The 19,815-nt window shown below is 37.6% G+C and overlaps 1 protein-coding gene across 2 annotated transcripts in view; it reads right to left on the reverse strand.

Moving 5' to 3' along the window:
• The window catches only part of chrm2a (cholinergic receptor, muscarinic 2a), an 82,500-nt gene that overhangs the window by 36,677 nt on the left and 26,008 nt on the right, over positions 1–19,815 (reverse strand). Inside the window, exons 2-3 of one of the 2 annotated variants that reach the window (XM_032588834.1) lie at positions 10,773–10,923; positions 5,794–5,819 (exon numbers count right to left, since the gene is read on the reverse strand). Coding sequence is in view for 1 of the 2 variants with exons in the window: in XM_032588833.1 (XP_032444724.1) it covers positions 10,773–10,781 (9 nt within the window). In the remaining variant the exon portion in view is untranslated. The remainder of the gene's footprint in view (positions 1–5,793; positions 5,820–10,772; positions 10,924–19,815) is intronic. The other variant, XM_032588833.1, reaches the window with a different exon arrangement.

The following is a 19,815-nucleotide window of genomic DNA, read 5'->3' on the forward strand; positions in this document are numbered from 1 at the left end:
ATCTTCCTCACGGGCGTGCCCTTGGGGTAAATGAAAGTGACAGTAAGTTCTCTTGAGAGAAATTTGTGCTGACTGGAATGTGTAGAGGGGTGGGAGTGGCATCCCAAATATGTTTTAGTTTTTATAGATCAACATAAAAATCCGATTTGGAAATTTCTCACAATTAGGCTGAAAAATGTAAGTTAGGAGATGTCAATCCCAATTTTAGCCAAGTACAAGCACCATTTATCAGCCCCCTAAATTGTATTGTTTGACCAATATTGATGTATTAAATGGGTGAGGGTATGTATGTTTGATTTAACTTCCCATCGGACTATAGGGGTGTTTAAGTCTTCTGTCATAAAGCACAATAGATCACCTTTTTTTGACTATAAAAAGTCCCCAAGTATCTTGAAACATGGCTTACGCTAAGGCTCATGGTGATTGTATGCAAACATTTAAACAAGACCTTGCTCATTTGTCTTGTACTAATTAGTTGTTTAATTTTGACTCTCATCCAGTCTTTGTTGTTCCATGAAAATTTAATGTGAAATAGATACCAAGACATTGGGCGTAATACACATAAAGGTTTAATGTCCAAATCAATCTGCAGGACGTTTCAGGATTACCTGAATGCTCAGATGAGAAATGGGATCTATCATGGAGGAAGGTAGCCAGTAATCTCTCACAGTTTAGCTGCTTACTCAAGTTGAAATGTATTATGATGTCAGACATTAATCAAATCCTGACACCTTACATTCATAACAGAGACATGTATCCTTTATTCCCCAACCAAACCCAGTCATTGTCCTGATGTTGCTCATTGTGTGTTGAAGCTTCTTATCAAACTGCAACATTAGCCATTTCACTGCAGGTATTTTTTTTTTTTTACAAATGCATTAATGAAGTGCTTTTATAAGTTTTCCTTTCTCACAAGAAAGAAAGTTACATTTTACTGTGTTGCTCTGTCAGAAATAATCGTGTTGCAGAAATGCAATAGGATATGCGGCGAGAAAGCTTATTGTGACTTTATCTCTTGTTCTAGACTCCCCACTCTCCACTCATTCATTGTTTAGAAATTTACTGAGTAGTATTGATGTGTGGAATCGAAACCCTCATAGGGGTGAGAGCTGTCATAAATTTTAACATCTTGGACATAGTGTGGCTGACTGCAACTCTCTGTGGGTCTGTATCCGTATCAAAACATTGATCTAACACGAGCAGCCAGAAAGACTTGTCGGCACCAAGAACAGAGTCTGTCACTGATGTAAATGTATTGTAATTCAGTGAAAGAGGGGTCCTTCATTTACGGGGTTGTCATGAACACTTTGAAGTGTATGAATTTTTCATATGGTTGAGTATCTGGACACATCGAAAGACAGATGTGACTCTAGTCTAATTCCAGTCATTTTCTCTTGACTTCTCTTGACTTTTTGCTGTTATTTGAACCCCTTTTTTTATTTGTTTGGCAATCACTGCAAGAACATAATTGAAACAGGAAAGAGTTAGAGGACAGGGAGTGAAAGGGTAAAGAGCAACAATCTATTCTTTACTGAAGGGCATCAATTTAGCAAGACAATAAGTAAGTTAAAGCAGGAAATGCAGGGGTAATACAAAAGATTAAATTTAAATTGACATTTTTAAATGATGTAATAAAAACGTTGATTTATTGAAGGAGCATGATTAAGTTAGGTTTGCCTTAAAACTTTGAGAAAACAGAGTGAACTAAACAAGTATGTCAAAGTGTGAAAAAGGAATGTCTAGGACAACAGGATGACAAATCAAGACAAAAGTAACAATAATGTCACCAATTCTAATGTAAGTTCAGAAAAATAAAGATTTAAATGATTATCTGTTCTTTGATAATCATTCAAAACTCTTTCTGTGGTGAACTAATCTACCTGTAATTCACCACAGTGGTGAAAGACAGCTTTTGAAAGTAATAAAAAAAAATGTCCACATTCAAGTACATGTCATATTGTTGGTATTTTTCAATTTTGGGTCATTCTGCTTTCTTTCATTGTCCTGTTGCAAAAGTGTTTCAATTAGAGACACTGTTAAAGTAATAGTGCTCAGTCTATTTTTTTTCTGTGCTTCCATTAAGCTGCTACATCCATTCCATATATTTCCATTAGATTTTTTTTTTTTTGTCAGGAAAACAATCTGTTTTATGTTTACAACAGCCGGTTTCATTCTGTGGTTCCAGATGGCATGCCATCATTTATATATAGGAATGTCTTTCCATTTTAGTGACTCTAATGGCTAGTTTTGTGTCACCAAAGTGGTATTTTGAAATCATGTATCTATATTTGTGATTTATGTCATTCTTTCAGAGATTAAGTTTTCTTCCTATAAAATATGCTTTCCCAATTGACAATGACTCTATAGCTAGAATATCAGGCATACAAGTGCTCTGGAAGAAAAAAGGAAGATGGAAGAATGTAAAACTTCTTATTCACGAAAACAAACTTTGAAGAAAAACTGTCTTTTCAACTGAGGTTTGACCCATTTTAAAAAGCAAATTTAAATCTTTACCACCAACAGTAAAAATTATAGGCTTTGTCGGCAGCAGTGCAATTACAGCTGGAGTGGCACGCACTCTGATATCGAGTTCTTGTAGAGCAGAAAATTGCATTTTTACACTTTACTCGCATACCAACTCCCTGCAACATGTATGCAAATAATGCCGTTTGGGAAGCAACCCATTTCAAATTTGTAAATGGGTTGCTTCTACCATTGGCTGGTAGTAAATGATTGTTGGTTGTTTTTATATATGTATAGTATACATAATAATGTACTGTATGTACACTGAAGTGTAACGTGTGCCTCTTCCTGAGAATATCTATTTGACTGATAATAGCCCCCATGAATGGTAATGATCTGAGACAGCAACCTTATTTTCTTTCTACTGCTAATGCTCAGATGACTAGTCACACATTATGTGATTCTTAACCCCCCTGCAGGCAAATGGTGTATGAGCATAATACCTTTTGTCATTATACTACAAGAATGCAGTGCAGATTGATGGGCTGCTAATGTCCTCTCCTGGTTGATGCTCATGGAGCATTTTTCACAGGAGTGGCTCCGGACATTGTAGGAAATTTGATGTCTGGTAAATTTATTTTACAGATCTAAACAGGGCCGAAAGAAAAGGGCATTTGTTACATCACACCAGCTGAAATTTGATCAACAATATTACCTTTTCTATTGAGGTATAAGTTTCCTTTTTAAGGTTCTGCCATATTGTTAATCTGATGAGTGTGGACTCCGGTTGGGCCATTGCAATAGTGAATCTTTTCTTTTTTAGCCACTCTGTGTTAGGTTTGGTGGTATGCTCAGGATTGTCCTGCTGCATGATCCAGCTTGCTTTAGCTGTCAAACAGATGGCTTCAAATTTGATTCTGGAATACAAAGGATGTCACGCTCAGGGATCTCAGTAACTTCAAGGTGCCCTTCATGGTGCCCATGCTTGACAGCTAGTATAAATTATATGTGCCTAGATGCAGAGTTTGTTTTTTCCCCAAACATGGCACTGTGCATTATGGCCAAACATCTCTATTGTAATCCCTCCTGTCCAAAAGGTATTGTTCCCTAAGTCTCCTGATTCAGATTCAGCCTTTCAAAGGTAATCTGTGCAGCAATTTTCTTTTAAGGAAAATAGGCTTTTCCTGGCAACCATTTAAAACAAGCCATACTTGTGCAGTCTGTGTCATTGTTCTGTCTGAATGCTTATTTCCAGCTGTCTTTGGGCAACGGGCGGGCTACATCCTGGACAGATCATCAGTCACACATGGCAAACACAAGCAAAAGTGCTCACACACTCACGTCAAAGAGTAATTAGGTGAACAGGAAGACAAAATAACCTGGTAGTAAAGATTTTTTGTGCTGTGGGAGGAAGCCAGAGTTTCTGAACATAACATGAAAACTCTATGACGAAAGTACCCAGGACAATAGATCAGTTCCTCTTTAAATCTAATTTTGCACTTGGGTGTGAGCCATGGGGATCCAGCTGCAGTCCTCAAGGGCGAATATCCTGCCAGTAGGTCCAACTACCTCCCGAGCATACCAAAGTTCTACAGAGTCTAACAATGCTATTGAATTCAGGTGTGTTGGACCAGGGAAAGAACTAAAACATGCAGAATATCGGCCTTTGAGGACCAGTTTTGGTCACCACATGTATAAGTCGGATTCCACTTTGGAAACTTGAAAAAGGACAAACTGTCTTCAAAATTGTGGTGGCAGCAACTTCCAGTTATGATTTTTTTTCCTCTTTCCTCATCCCCCCCAATCAATTTAAGAGTAGCGCTGAAGAGAATTTATTATAAAGCAACAAGACATGATGAAAAAGTGTACGTCGTCATCGCCCTTGCACCACAGTTGTCCAAAATAGAACTGCTCAAAAATTACATATGAACATTACATATGAAGCTACACTGGAGCTTCATATGTAAGCTCCAGTGTAGCTACACTGGAATTTTAAAGCAACTCAAAGCAATCATACTGGGTTTATTAATTGTGTAATTAAGATAATGTACTGTAAATTAGTAGACTTGAATGTTTTTCCAATTGAGAACCATTGTGTTCTTCTTCTTGTGTTACCATCTTGTATAGTGATGCTTTTAGCATTTTTCTAACAAAAAGGGCAATATCATATGACATGAATAATTCCCATTGCTTTTGTAACCTATTCATTAGACTTGTTGCAACACAATTCACACAGATCTGGGAAAATACAAAAATGCATCGGTCTGTTTAGGTAAAGCAGGATTAGGCAACACATTTCCAGCTGAAAGCACAATGAATACAACCTGATGACAATTCAAACTTGATTAATCACATCACAGTAGTTTCATGCTACTATTATATCAGGATTTTTGCAATGGAAACTCACATGGCCATGATTACCAGGTGATATAGTCCTAACTGCTGGTTGCCACGACAAGCCTTTGCCACTTCTGTTGCAATGCACTCAGGGAGTGATAAAGGTCAGGAAGTGAGGATCGCCTCAGGTAGCTATTCTTGGCCTTAGCTTTGGGCCATCCACATTCTCTAATTGTCCGAGTCAACATGTGACAAAGGCTTAGAAACAGCAGTCCTTCACCCATGCTGCACATGGCGGAAGAGAAGCGTTCATATGTTGACATTTACAACCTAATTAAAAGCAAGAAAGGAAATGACCTATAAGGGGTCAGATTCTCGCTAGACACAGGTTGTTAAACTCAACTAAAATAATGCAACAGCATCACCAGAGTTGAAAATCTGCTAATTTTCATGTCTACTTGAATTTAGAGATGTCAGAGCTCTCCCAAAAATACATGATCATAGCTGAATTTGAACCAGAACATACAGACAGTATAGTACATGTATATTTGCACATCAGGGTGTTATTTGTTCAGCAGCCCAGATTGTGGTACCCAGGGCTGAACAAGCTGCTGTCACATTGAACTCATCAAACACAGATGTGCCTTTTAGCAAAGTATTTCACTTTTGCTGGCAAACAGTGGACATGAGCGGTGCTGTTTCAGAGTAAAGGACTTTTTAGAGGATGAGCTGTTTTGCACATCTCATTTGTCATTTTCTTTCACAGTGTGCTGACTAATTTCGCAAAAAACATACAAATGATAGATTACAGATGCAGTGAAGCTGCAGAGGATTTTAGCTCTTGTGAAAGCATGATTTATTAATTGTTTGCTCTATAGATAATCACCATTGTATAATAACAAATCTGCCTTAGAGAGCAAGAAAGCATTCTATAAGCGTAAATGTTATTTGTGATTGTATTTCAGTAAAGATTACAAAAGTTGTCCTACTTACAAAATTTGTTTGTAGATTCTCGACCGCTGCAAATGAATAAATACAATGAAATGATTAACCAACAAAACAACATATGAGCTTATCAAAGCTAGCAAGACATTGCTATTCACCTAAATTGGCAGACTGGGCAAGAAAACAATAATCAGTGAAGCATACAAGAGGTCCATGGTAGCTCTTTGATGCACACAATATGTTCTCCACTTTGCTGAGGCAGCCACTCCATTTTGTAATCTTTATTTATTCAAATGTCCTTTTGTGTCCTTCCTTGCAAAGCCCAAGATCTCACAATACAATCAACGCGTCTGTAACTGCATGTGCAAATATTGTACTTGTTGAGATAAGCTATACAGGTCCTTCTTTTGTGGCAATCTGAACGTTCGGTGGAGAAAAGTAATTTCCAATAAAGCCGTTACCTGGTTTATTGTCGCTCTCGTATTCTTTCCATTCACCATTATGAAAATTCATTTACTACCCGTCTTTTCAAGTGCTGCCCCATTTCTGTGACCAGTGTACTTGTTTTTTTGTGTGTATTAATAATTTGCAGCCGAGTTTTCCCATCTTATTTTCATGGGTAATTGGTTATGCAACCCATGGAATCAGGGACCTGCAGGCAACACGGGGATGGAAGAAACTGCAATCACTGAAGCATGTCAGACCTTTTTTCCCCTCTCTCCTTCATTCAGTGACTGCATCTGATTTATTTATTAATTTTTGTGCTTTCTTTCCATTCAAAAATGCATCATGATCTCCCGAACCATCTCTCTCTCTTTTTTGTGTGGCGGTGTAGTCGCTTTCCTCCCTTCAGTCTTGCCATTCTTTAATTTCCCTCCTCGTTCTAACTTCTAACTCGGCGGGAGAGTGCACCCATATCTCGATTACACCAAGAAAAAGCCGGTGCAATTTCCTGCAAGATTATAGTGATGGATTTACACAATATCAATCAGAGCAAATGTGGGTCTCGAAATGCTCCTCCGATACCGGGATGTTGCGGGGGAAAGGATGGTTTGGACTAGTGGTCAAAAAGTTCAAATGACAGCCTTGGATAATTTCCTAAAAATCACTGTTTTTAGTTAAATGAAACATGGAAAAACGGATTTTGCAGCCTGACTGACAGCCAGCCGGATAAAGACGATGGATTTCTCCAAAGGCTCCCTGTCTTATTCAGAGAATATTTTCACTTGCTGCTGAGAAGCAGGTCACATCCCTCTGACCTCAGGACATTATTACCCTGTAATCATGTGTTGCTCTGCATGGCTACATTTGTTATTTCCCTTTGACAGCCTAATGTAAGAAGAAAGCAATTTTACCTGATGGATGATCATAAGACCAGGGGAGGCTATATCAGCTTCATGCCTCACCGCTGAATTATGCACAACAAAATCCCAGAGATGCCTGAATCGACTTGCCCTGCAATACCTGCCGTCTCAAATAAACTACCACTTTGTGTGCTTCACACGCTGGGTATAATTGCCAGAGCTGCGAGGACTCCTCTGCTTGTCAGATGGTACACGAGGCCGATTCATTACCGTAGCATTTACTTGTCATCTTAAATCAAATAGGCTGTCAGTCCTTATCACAGCGCTATGAAAAATTGGTGACTTATTTTTCGAGCTGCATTGGCTTGAATGACTGATTCACGGGTTTCGGGCCATTCATGATCACAGAAATCAATCGGTCCGGCTCCTCGGGCCCACGCTTTGTCTGTTGGCAGCAGCAGGGATAACGTGTCAAAGTGGGCCTCCTCGATCTTGTCACTTTAAGTGCGATCAATACCGCTTCCCCACCAACCGAATGCCTCTGAATATCAGCCCCTCGCCCTCACTGCATCTCTCTCCTCACACCGGGGCTGAACGTTTTGATCAATATTTGACTGTAGGCTCAAACACATCAGCAGAGGCAACAACAACAAAAAAAGTGAGGAAGAATTAAATGCTTTTCAATTTACTGAAGACAACAACAAACTCTGCGGGAGCAGCAAAGCAAGAAAACAGAAATGAATTGTATGCCTTTCAGAAGTAATTAGACAGTATAAACGTTTTCCACACTCCAGCTACAGACATCATGGTATTTTACTAATATTTAATGCAACAGACTAAGAGAGAAGGGTGGATAATGGTGAAGTAGAAGGAAAATAATATTTTTTTAAGTTTTTGAAGGCTCAAACAAAAACTTTATGCAAAACTGTTATGAGAAAAGTCAGTCTTCAAAGTCACTAGTCCGGAAAGAACACAGCAAACTTGTGGAGGACGATTCTCTGGGCACAACAAAACTTGCACTTTCCTCTGAAGACACCATAACGACTGTTAAACATAGAGGTGGTAGCATCTTATTGTAAGAATACCTTTTTTAAAATGGAGATAATAAGGCTGCTTGGAGCTAACGGGACGATTGCCTGACCTAAATCAGGGCAATATAGGAAGAAAACCTGTTTGCGGATACAAGAGGCCAGAGGTTCTAAACATATAGACTCTAAAAATACACCAAAAGCTACAATGGAATTATTTAGATCAAAGAATATTTATATGCTTAAGTGACTTTGTCTTAATCTGGACCTAAATGCACTGGGGAAACTGTGACAAGACTGACAAATAAATGACTACAGACATTCTCCATCTAATCAGTGTTAGTGACTGCTATGAAAGGTGGACTGGAATATTTCTGAAGAGGTACAAAGAGAATTCTAAGCAAATTTTTTTCAATTTGCCCAATATTGTTTTATGTTTTTGAGCATGTTTCTCCTGCAACAAATATAACTCCCAGAAGCTTTGTACATCAGTGAGGAGAAATCCCAAAGACCCATCGTTGACTTCAAGAGAGCCAATCCATAAAAGCAAGCCTCTGACTAACGTGCCTGAAAATTAATGCACCTTAACATCCAAGAAGCCTGTAGAGAGCGTCGACCGAGTTGAATTCAGGAGCTTGGCTCAGAAAACGATTGTATTAATTGCCCTGGAGATTTAGGACATGTATATTTATTAATTCTAGGAGTGTACTTAGCTCCCTCATGCTGCAACAGGCCCATGTTTGGTGAAATGGAGCATATGCATTGGCTACCAGATAAAGAGTGAGTGTGCAGTGAACCTATTCTGAGACATTTCTGTGTCTCTTCTCTTGAGTACTTAGCCCCATCATCATAGTTTCTGACTGTTTTCTCTCCACTCTTGCCTTCATTTGCAGTCACTGCTCTCTTGTGTTAGTCTTTGCCAGGAGTTTCTATTTGCTAGATGCTGAACTGGCCAGACAGTTCATTGGGGTATCACTGAAAAAAGAAAAATCTCTATATAAATATGGTAAAAAAATTAGATTAATCTTTTCACTCAGATTCAACAGCACATACACAAGTGACATTATCCCTACTGCAAATGAGACACAGATATGCAGTGAGAAAAAAACACTGACGCACACACATCTACATAAAATCTCAGTTCAAAGAGCAGCAGCTCCATTTGAGATATGACTCTGGACAGGATTAGTATGATGAAGAGGGAGCGCTCTTGACAGTGTTGTTGGTGGAACAGCTTCAAACAGTGGTGTGAGAGTGTACGTGCAGATGCCACATGTGCTGATAAAGTCCACACACGACACGATCCTCCAGTGAGAAGTGAGGTTGTTCATATCAAGTGTTTGCTCATAGCTATACATGGTGTTCCTTTTTGTCTGCAGAGATTGTCTGGTGTAGCAGAGTGACATCTGATCTGATGGCTTTTGAAACATCTGAACCTGATGCACAGTGTCAGGAACATATTTATGTCAAGTCAGATATGCAAAAATGCTAAATGATCCAGGCTGGCAGAAATATAGTCTTTGAGGTTTTTGCGAATTAATATCGACATCAATGGGAACCTGTCGATTTTAAATAAAAATTTGTAACTGAAAGCAGTCAAAAGAATATACATCACTAGAAATGCTCTTGGCATATTCTATTCTTGCTTTTAAAGGGACTATTTTTCTTTCAGGTGTTTTTTTAATATGCAAGTTGTTATCCAGAAACCGTGAATGTAACAAAACCCAAATCGAGAAGGGAGTCTTATCCCCCATACGCCAGTGAAACCACACCCGGTGAGTCTAAAATAGCTTGTTTGTTTGCTGGACTTTTCCACTTTCACTTGCTAACATCAGCAAGTAACAGTTTTGAAATGTTTTCCCACTGGAAATGTTTGGCTCTTCTTAAAATAAGTACAAGCAGATCTCTGAACCATCAACTGACTAATTAAAGCAGAACTTTGGGAGAGGCCCCAGCTGACCTCCAGAGAGAAGGTAACAAAATGTTCGGGAGCTGCTTATTTTATTAGTATACATTATATTGGGAATATTACACTCATTTTAACAGCACTCAGGATGAAAATCTGTACCTAAAAACATTACATAGTCTGGCCTGAGTGTTAAGCAGCAATTTGTCATGTTTTGTGGAAGAAAGTTAACAGTAAAAAGGAAAATATCTGATGTGAGAATGCATCGGTTGCATTCTCACATCAAGCTTTAGCTCTGTTTAGCACATGATAAACCTTTAGGATTTCCACCTCACTTTTACACCTAATGATAAAGAGCTCATTTGCATCTACTGATCGGGATGAGCTCTTGTAACAGCTTTTAAGTGCCAGGTTGATGTGACACACACATGACTTAATAGTGATTACAGGAAACTATTTACAGGCTAAGTGCATAAAAGAGCAGAATTGGAGGGAAAGAAGCTGAAGTACAAAACTACATCTATGATTCTTGAAATTAACTGTGCATCTTCACCCACTGTAGCAAAGATTATTCATCATCAAAAACATGTTGCTATTTTAGAACTAAAATCTTGCATGATTGTGAACGTAGAGATGTTGTGGATGCCTTAAATATTTTGAGAAATAAGCCTAATGGGGAAAAGATTCATTTAAAAATTAAAAATGAGGTTGAGTTGATCTCTAGTGGGACTTGACTTGGTCTGAGTGTCATGAGTAAACAGACTGTTGGTGTGAAGTGTTTGTACTTACAGAGAGCATTAAGCAGTCCGCAGGATTTTCTTGTGCTTCGCTGGCATATTCAGAGGGCCTGCGCTGCGAGTAGCACCAAAGAGACTTTTCTCTGACAGACGGAAACGATGGGCGTATCTGGCTCCAGCCGCATGGTTAATAGCCATGGCCACTGTGAGAAAAGGAGATAAAGCAGCATGAGCAATGGACACATGGACGTTAGTGCTACCTTATCAGCTCTTACTGAAATGTAGATGAAAAGGTTGATACCGCTCTTTTATCTAGCCTCTGAATAATAAACAGCCAGCAGATGGTTAGTTCAGCCTACTATAAACACTAGAAATGAGGACATGGTGAAGTAAGACAATTCTGAGAGGGCAAAAAGTAGGAATTGTATCATCTGTCTCACAGATGATTACAAAGAGCGCTTTCATTTAGGGACCCGTGGAACACAGCTGTGCAAACTCTAGAAATGCAGTTATTGTTAATTACATTTTCTGAAATGATTCGGCATGAGTTAGTCTATGTAAATAAACAGGTAGACGTAGATTAAAAAAAATGAACAGGGCTGCACAGCCAAAATGTAAACTGAAATTGGTTTTCACTTTTTAATAACTTTAGTAATTTATTGTTTTATTATTGAAAAAAAAGAGAGTATATATAGATGAAATAGTTTATTTCATTAGATGTAGAAAATCATATCTAGCTTGCAAAGACACACACAAGTGGTGATAATTAAGAGAAAGTGACGGCAAATAAATATTGACAGCAAAAAGTCCAAAGTGTTTGTAAAACAAGTAATCTTCTTGACCCAAACAAAGTATTATGCTGCAGGATTGGACTGTCTGATACCGCTCTAGATGGTTAAGATTGTATTTGCCAATTTTTTAATTTTTTTTTTGCTTTCGGGCAATTATACATTTGAGAAAATAAAACTAATGTGGGTTTCCTCAAGGCTCTATTCTTTCACCACTTTTTTTCAATGTCATTTTATTCCTCCTACTTGAAATTATGAAGTACTAAAGTATCCCTTTAATACATACACTGGTGACACACAACTTTAGTGTATATTTCTATGGCCACAATATGTTACAGTGACTAAGTCAATGTCTTCTAAATATAACCGTGCTCTCAATATACTGCAAGTTTCATGTGAAAGCTTTCACTTGTGGGCCAGGTTCACTGTAAGCACACACCATGCATGATGGGAAACAGCCATCTAACTGTAATGCCAGAGAGTTGCAGCCCTCCATCTTCACAGAGGAAGCACCAACAGGCGATGTTGATGTATTAGAGCTATTTTAAGTCATTTGCAAGAGCTTAATAAATCTTTGAGACGTTTTTTTCCCCCCCGTTATTAAAAAACACTACTAGCAAACAGACGCAACAAACAAGTAATAATAAATTGATGTTGCAGCTGCTTTTGAGCACAAACTGAGAAATAAGTTGTGCCAAAGCTGAGGAGGGAGAGACAGGAGCAGGTGATAATGGGATAAATCCCTAACCCTAAGGCCACACAGCGTTGCACTGCATTAAGCTGGCCTGTGCTGACGAACAGATCTACTGCCATGATAACAACTTCTCATGACATGTTGCTCTGTGTAGGCACAGGAGCTGTTGGCTCTTTACACAATGTAACTCACTACTGGGTGGTCGAAAAAGTAAAAAAGTTACAGAACACCAACAAAAACATGTGTCAATAGTATTAAAGGTTTTGTAGAAACCTGGAATTGTACTACACACTAGTACAATTCCAGGTTAAACACATTCAGACTTTGAAGAACTTAACTTTAGTCTCACATAGCTAGACTGCACGTTGTCCATATGATTTCCTCTTGGGCAAAATTTGACTAATGATCTTTGTCTCTGGCGGGCTAAATCATTTATTGTCCCAAAGCTGCCAGTCTAATCAGACACTGCATAAACTTAAGTGTACTTCAGAGTTTTAATCATGTAGGAGGATGATGTAGAAGCTCCCAGCAATTCTGTTGCAAGATGATGAAAATTATTCATCAAGTTTTCTAAAGATAAGCACTTAAAATATCTAATAGGTAGCTTCGGATGTAAATCTCCTTTTCCAACCGACTGTTAATTCCCTCATGACCGAATGTGCTGCATTTACTCCTAATTCTCATAGATATCCTTCAGACCGATTGGCTGTTGGGTAGCACGGCCTGAGATGAGTATCTTCTGTGCTGCAAGCAGTGGATTTACTCTGGATTTAGTGTGTGTGTGTGATGGTAAGGGAAAACATAAGATCAAGTTTAGAAAAAAAAAAAGCTGCTCTCAGATGGCGCAGCCAGGCCCAAGCGTCTGTCTTTATCTGCACTCTATCACCTTAATCTCCTACGAGGAGGGCCTCTGGGGAGAGGAAGTCTTATTTAATAAAGTGTCCAGTCTGCACTGTGGACTGTCATCACTAAAGAGCACTAAATGTTTGGCGAGGAGCATGCTAACAAACTTGCTGAAGATGTTTCATACTTTCAATGTTTCTCGGAGGAAAAAATGAGAAAGAAATGCTTTATTAGCTTTCTTTAAACTAAAGTAAAAACAAAAGAGAATACTGCTTTAGATTAATTTTGTTTTAGAATCTTAATCAAATTCTACATGGATATTACACAAATATTGTTTTTTATTTGTATTAACATGTTCTTTTATATTTTTGTTTTTTAAATGATAGTACCTTTTAAATATTTTAATATTTAACCGAATACTGAGTTTGTACTCAGAGAGGAAGAAGCTATTCATCCAAAAATAATATAAAGGGCACATTGTAGATTGGACAAAGATCTTAATATCTGGAGGAATGTCTCCCAGTGTAGTTTGGACAAAGAGCTTAGTATTTGTAGACATATTTGTGGTTTGATAAAAATAAAATTGAATATCTCTATACCTCTCAAAAGTAAGATCTTGGGTGCAAATAGGGCTTCCTAAAAAGATATGAATCGGTATAAGGATATAGAAGTTTAGATGATAGAGGTGAAAAGGTGCAAACAAGGAAACCTGAGTCATATGAGACGGTTCAACAAGATGCTACCTGATGTCCATCATCATGTATCAAGATGGATGTTTTTAAAGCTAAAAACATCCATCTATTTTTGGAGCAGATTGAAATCAGTTTTAAATTATGGATGTGTTTTTCAAAGTGGGTTTAATTAATTACTGATGGGAAACTGTTTAAAAGAATTAGCTCAATGACAGAAACTTAAAAATAGGAAAAATGGTATATTGTTGAAGAGAGGTAAACCGTGATGATTTTGTTTTCAGACATTTACAATCTGAAGCTGCTGCACATCTTAGTGGCATAACGTTACTAACGCTGGAAATATTTCTGCTTTTCCTCTCTACAAACTTTAAGTGGTGTCAAATTTTTTTAAAAAGTCCTTATAATTAGTTTTTGAGGACTGAATACAATTATTATAGTTTAGAAATGCCTTAAAACTGTAAAGAAGTGGTTTTTTTGGACAGATTGTATCTTATAACCTCAGAAATGAAATGCTTTTGTCTTTACTGCATCAGTTGTTAAAATCTTCTTTACAAAGGCCTGCAGTAAATGTTTCAGAGCTTGTCAAAGGTGACCCTCAATATAAATTATTTTCAGTCGGCATTCAGGCATTTAAAAACAAAAGTTCCCTTTTAAAAACTATTTTTTCTTTAGCATTGAATCAAAAAACATTTTTAATCAAATGTTTTATAGCTATATAACATTATCAGGCATGAAAAACCTTTTTTGACTAATGTACAGTCTTTTGAAAATATATGCACACCACCTACACCATTTAAGTTTTCTCACATTACAACCACAAAGTCTGATGCATTTTATTGCAATTTGAACATTGTTGTTTGCACAGTATGTGAAATTCAGTCAGAATGGACAGAACGGATGGAGGCCAAAGACATAATGCACATTACACTTTTCTGTTTTTAATTTGTAGATGTCGTGATTTTGGGGTGTGTTGGTTTCTTATGAGTTATTGATGTTTCATTGGTAACCTTCCTGAATAGTTTCTCTTGTATGTAGTTCATTCTAGATTAAGTCTTTTCATATTCTGTTTATTTTATTCCTTGCTCATCAGGATTTGTCATGCCAGTCCATGTTTAGTTTCATAGTTCACTCTTCAGCTCTGGTCATTGAAATTTTTCCCCTTGGAATAATCCTGTGTGTTTTGGTTTTCTTAGTCTTATGCTTCTTGCACACTTGTATTTATTTTCTTACATTGTTGTCAGGCTTGTTCATCTGTTTGGTTCCAGTTTCTCAGTTCAGCTAATTGTCCCATCAATCAAGCCCATTGAACCCACCTATGTTTCCCCATCTTAATTATGCCACTCACCTGATTCACCAGCTAGTTAGTTCCTTTGCTTTCTGCTAAACTCTCTGTTCTCCTTAGCTCAGTTCAGGTCTGTTCCTTGCAAAGGTCAAATCTGTTTAAGTTTGCACTGTTTTTGAGAAAATAAATGAATCTAATGCCACTCTTCAGCAGTCGTCTGAAATTTGGCTAAAACCCACCATGACAGTGGAACAGTAAAACCCAGGTGCAATTTTTCTTACACTTTAGTCACCTGCTACATATGTTGTTATTCACCTTTTTATGTTTGTTTCAAGGGATATTTATAAATGTAGTTGGCTTGAAATATTTCCTATTCCATCTGCATTCCATTAGTGGTCAAACACTTAATAGATTACATTACTGGATCATTAATTTCAGCCATTTATTAGAAGTAGTCAGATTTTTAGTTGGTTGTCAGCAAAACTAAGATTCAGCTATATTTCTGGATTTTTTTTTAATGAATATGTCACACTTTTGTGCACAGAAATCTAATATAACTCCATTAAGCAGAGAGCTGAGCAGAAGGACGTGGCATGCAGGTAATGGAAAATGAGGAAAGGTGCGTGCTAGCTCTATGTGATATCCACAGAGATGAAACCAGTCCTACCATTTTTTTCTTTCACGTATCACAACTTCCCCTCAGAATACTCCTCTGTGAAATGGCTGTTTTATGTATGATGACTTCCGCATCTCCTAAGGATCTCCCAAAGAGCGCTGTTTTAACCGTCTAATAACAAATACATGTTCACACTGCTGCGAACTGTCGAAAGCGTTTGGAGAGAGCTCATCGAGAGCATAGGCAATAACGGGCCTTTCACTGTTTCCATTTTTAAAACTCCAAAGGGAGCATCTGTAATGCAGTTTCCTCATAGTCTTTGTCTCTTGACTGCGACTGCTTTGCCCCCCTCCGCCGTTCCAGAGTGGGCCGCTGCTTTATTGCAACATCAGCATCATGACAGGAGGCGGGAGGGATTGCTGATACAAGCCTGAACCTGGTCATAGATCTCAGTGGACATCGGTTCTGGCTTTTCATTATCCGCTCCCAGCTAACATCCCAGCAGGGGGACGTGTGTCTGGATAAAAAATCTGGATTATGTAACCGTCTGAGTGGCTGCCCATGTAAGAGTCGATGCATCAATGCTCTGCTGCTTCTGCGTCTCTTTGGAGTGTCTGAGAATTATGGTTCCAATATTGCGGATTGATCTATCGACAAGATCTTCTTCTACATTTCTTCTTGTGACAAGAAATCTAAACACCGACACATGCATGGACAAGTGCCAACATGCATTAAATCAATATCTTGACTATTGTGGTTATCACTCGTGTTTTTAGTGGGTTGACATTTGAAGACGTTTTGCTTGAACGCGCTAAGTAATCCACAGATGGATTCACAGCCTCAAATGAACACGCGAGAGATTAGTGGATCTGTTTAACCTCAGATCAGAGCGACCAGGAATTAAATCTGAATTTGTTTAGCGATATCTTCCTCTTGTCCTTTCCCCCCAGCAGTTCTGAACATTGTGTCCCAACAGAGCGACTCTGAGCTTACAAGCCTCATTATTCGGCTCTGAATGAAAGCAAATTTTGATGAATTGCTTAAAGGGTTTTGTCCTCACAACTCAAACTTAAGGAAGCTTCATAAATCATTCTTTTAAATCTGGAATTTGTTCTTACTCCACACCAATTTTACTATTTTTATATCTATTATATCTATATGTTTTCATCTTACATCTACAAACATTCCTGTATTTGCTGAGATACCATGAGACCAATAGAAAGTTGAAACTGATTCTCAGTTGGATTCAGAGTCAAACTTTGACTAGGCCATTCAAACACAAGGATAGGCTTTGTTGTAAACCCTTATATTGTTGCTGTGGGTTCATGGTAAACCTCCACCTAAGTCTTCTGCAGCCTCTCCTCCAGGATTTTCTTGAAATAATGTATGCATACATTTCCAGTATAATACACTGAGGCTTGTGTTTGTAATCTAAAAATTTTAATTTGAGTTTGACAACTTTTGCAGGTCAGTTTAAAAGTAGAAGTTTCATTTTTGTTCGGAGTTGTGAATGTTATTACATCCTTTGTGAAAGTGTCGCTGCTCACACTTTCCTTTTCTCTTGAGAACAGAAGACTGTCCTCGTGCCATAAAACAGACTTGCAGTATCTGCTGTGATAAATTACTTCTGGAACCTCAGAGGCAAAACGAAAAAGGGAGTTTGAACCGAGTCTCCAAGACAAGTGGATCCTACACTAAATTAAGAAGCAAATTTTACTGCTCATTGTAGCCAAATTAAGTTTTTAACATTTACACAAAAAGAGGGTAAGGTGAAATTCAAATGACTTGTAGTCCAATTGTATGTAAGAAAATTAGTTTTGGTCCAAAATCTTAGTAAAAATGAAATAAAATTTATCTGATGTTTGCAAGGGGGGGGGGAATATTTTAGCAGATGTTAAAATATTCCCAAGGTGTTTGTGTGTACTTTCACTGTTATTTAGTTATTTTGCAGTTATTTATAATGCAAACTTGTCCAAATTCTGTTCAGATCTCCTGATCAAATTAAACTGTAAGGACGACATAACTGGATACTAAATTATTTTTATATATTTTAATATTATACTGGAGCTGAATTTGAACCAAACAGCTCTTTAAAGGTCTTCCAGCAACTACTGTTATTCCTGCATTAACTATAGGGTCAGTAGTCTAATTGTCAATGTTTATGAGTGTATTCTCTGTGTAAACAGTTTTTATGAGCTTGCATAGGGTTTCCCAGTGGAACCATCATCCTCAGTTCTTCCTCCACAGTGTAATACCTGCATCTCTTGCCGACTGGATTTGTTTTTAATTCTGCCAGCTCATTTTAACTTCACCTCTAGATATACCAACTTTGTTCAACAATCCCATTGTTTCATCTCCTCTTTCATTTATTTAAAAATAAAAGGCAAGCAAATGGGCACCATCACATCTTGGGACATGAGAACATTATCTTTCTACATCTCTAGACAAAAATGTCGCTTTTACTCGACTCAAAAAGTCCATGTACATGTTTCTCTGTATTTTTATCACAGCAGTTTTCCTTAGGAGATTAAATGTTAAGTTGGCAATGCCCTGTTACTAATTTCTTCCAATGACCTAGCTTGACCTGTGTACAGAGATTTAAATTAAAGGTCAAATTGCAAGAAAAACACCAATATAATATGTAAAGATGTTTAATTTTGTCAAAAGGCTAAGTGAAAAGAGTAAAAATATCATTTATTCTTATATAGGAGTCCACAGAGTCAATTCCTTAAATCTATAGTTCATCTTCCTTCTGGTCAAGGACAAAATTCTATCAAAGGAGGAGAATTATTTCTGTGGAAAAAAGTGCAGGGCAATGTTTCAAAGTAAACAGAGCAAGACTTCTGAGAACAGGCAGGCTCATATTAGACGGAGGCAGGGATCAAAGCAAGGCTTGCTTAGATAAAAGGTTCACAGTAAAATGCCCCTAAGAAACAGGGATCAGATGAAACTCAACAGTTCTTTGATTTAGCAATAATCCTGCAGACGACTGACTGGACCTTTTCATATGGGGCCACTGAACGTTGGAGTCATACATTTCTGGTAATATACTGGAAAACCCAGAGCATCAAAAAGTGGCTTTGCAAGAGACTTTACTGCAAAAAGAAAACAAATCTGAACTTATGGAGAGTATTAAGAAGGAAATAAACAAGACTAGCTGGAATAATAATAATTTCCATTAACTACTCAAAAGAAGGCTGTTTTCTTCGACAATTATGGTTTTTACCATTTTTATATCTGAGCTTCAATATGACACTGTGGCTAAGAGAAACTCTCCAACACATTTTAACTCTGAATTCTCTCTGCAAATGTTCTGCTACTTCTTAACAAAGGCTGTTGTGCAAACTAACTACATGCTAAATAAACCATAAATGCCATTTTTAACTCAGTCGTTTTGTATTAATGTTTTACTTCCTCAGCATTTGCCAAATGGCAGCACTTCAGCACTTATTGCAGTGCAGAGGCTTTTTAGGCATCAAAACAACTGCTGCTAGGTTTTATTGAAAAGGAACAGAGCCATTATCGATAGAAAGGTGTGGTAGTATGTACTTTCACTGGGTTCCTTTCTGTGTTTGTCTTTTGTTAGAGTTGCAGTGTTACATTTTCAGATCTTTTGGTACATTATTAAGGGATTTTAAAAAACTACAGTTAAGCATTGTGTGCTTGTGAAGATGCAATCCTTTCATATCCTTTTAATCCTAAGTTAATACACTGCCTCTATTGAATAGAGGGAGTGTTCTGATATCTTCATGCTGTAATGGCAGCCAGGATTCCTGATTAACCAGTGAATGCATATTCCAGACATCTGTCTGCATACTACAATCACTTGAGACACATTCACTGCACTCAGATAAAATCCATTCCACTCACTGTGAGAATACTACCATCAATTGGCTGGACCTCTGATGAATTAGGTCAGTCACCATAAAGTGGTTGAATATTTATGCAATCACTTATTTTATGCCACATATTTTTATTTCTGATTATTTTGTAAGAATATGTTTGTATTTTTCTGTCTCACTTTAAAGTTTTGCCATTTTTTGTGAAAAAAAATGTTGCTCATGACTAATTTATAAAATTATCAAAAAGGATAAACTATCTAAGGGGGTGAACATGTTTTATAGGAACAATGCAGTTAAAATGTATATGCACTATGGAAAAAGCTGGTCTTAACTGACAT

Source organism: Xiphophorus hellerii, chromosome 17 (genome assembly GCF_003331165.1).
Source record: "Xiphophorus hellerii strain 12219 chromosome 17, Xiphophorus_hellerii-4.1, whole genome shotgun sequence".
Lineage (NCBI taxonomy): Eukaryota > Metazoa > Chordata > Actinopteri > Cyprinodontiformes > Poeciliidae > Xiphophorus > Xiphophorus hellerii.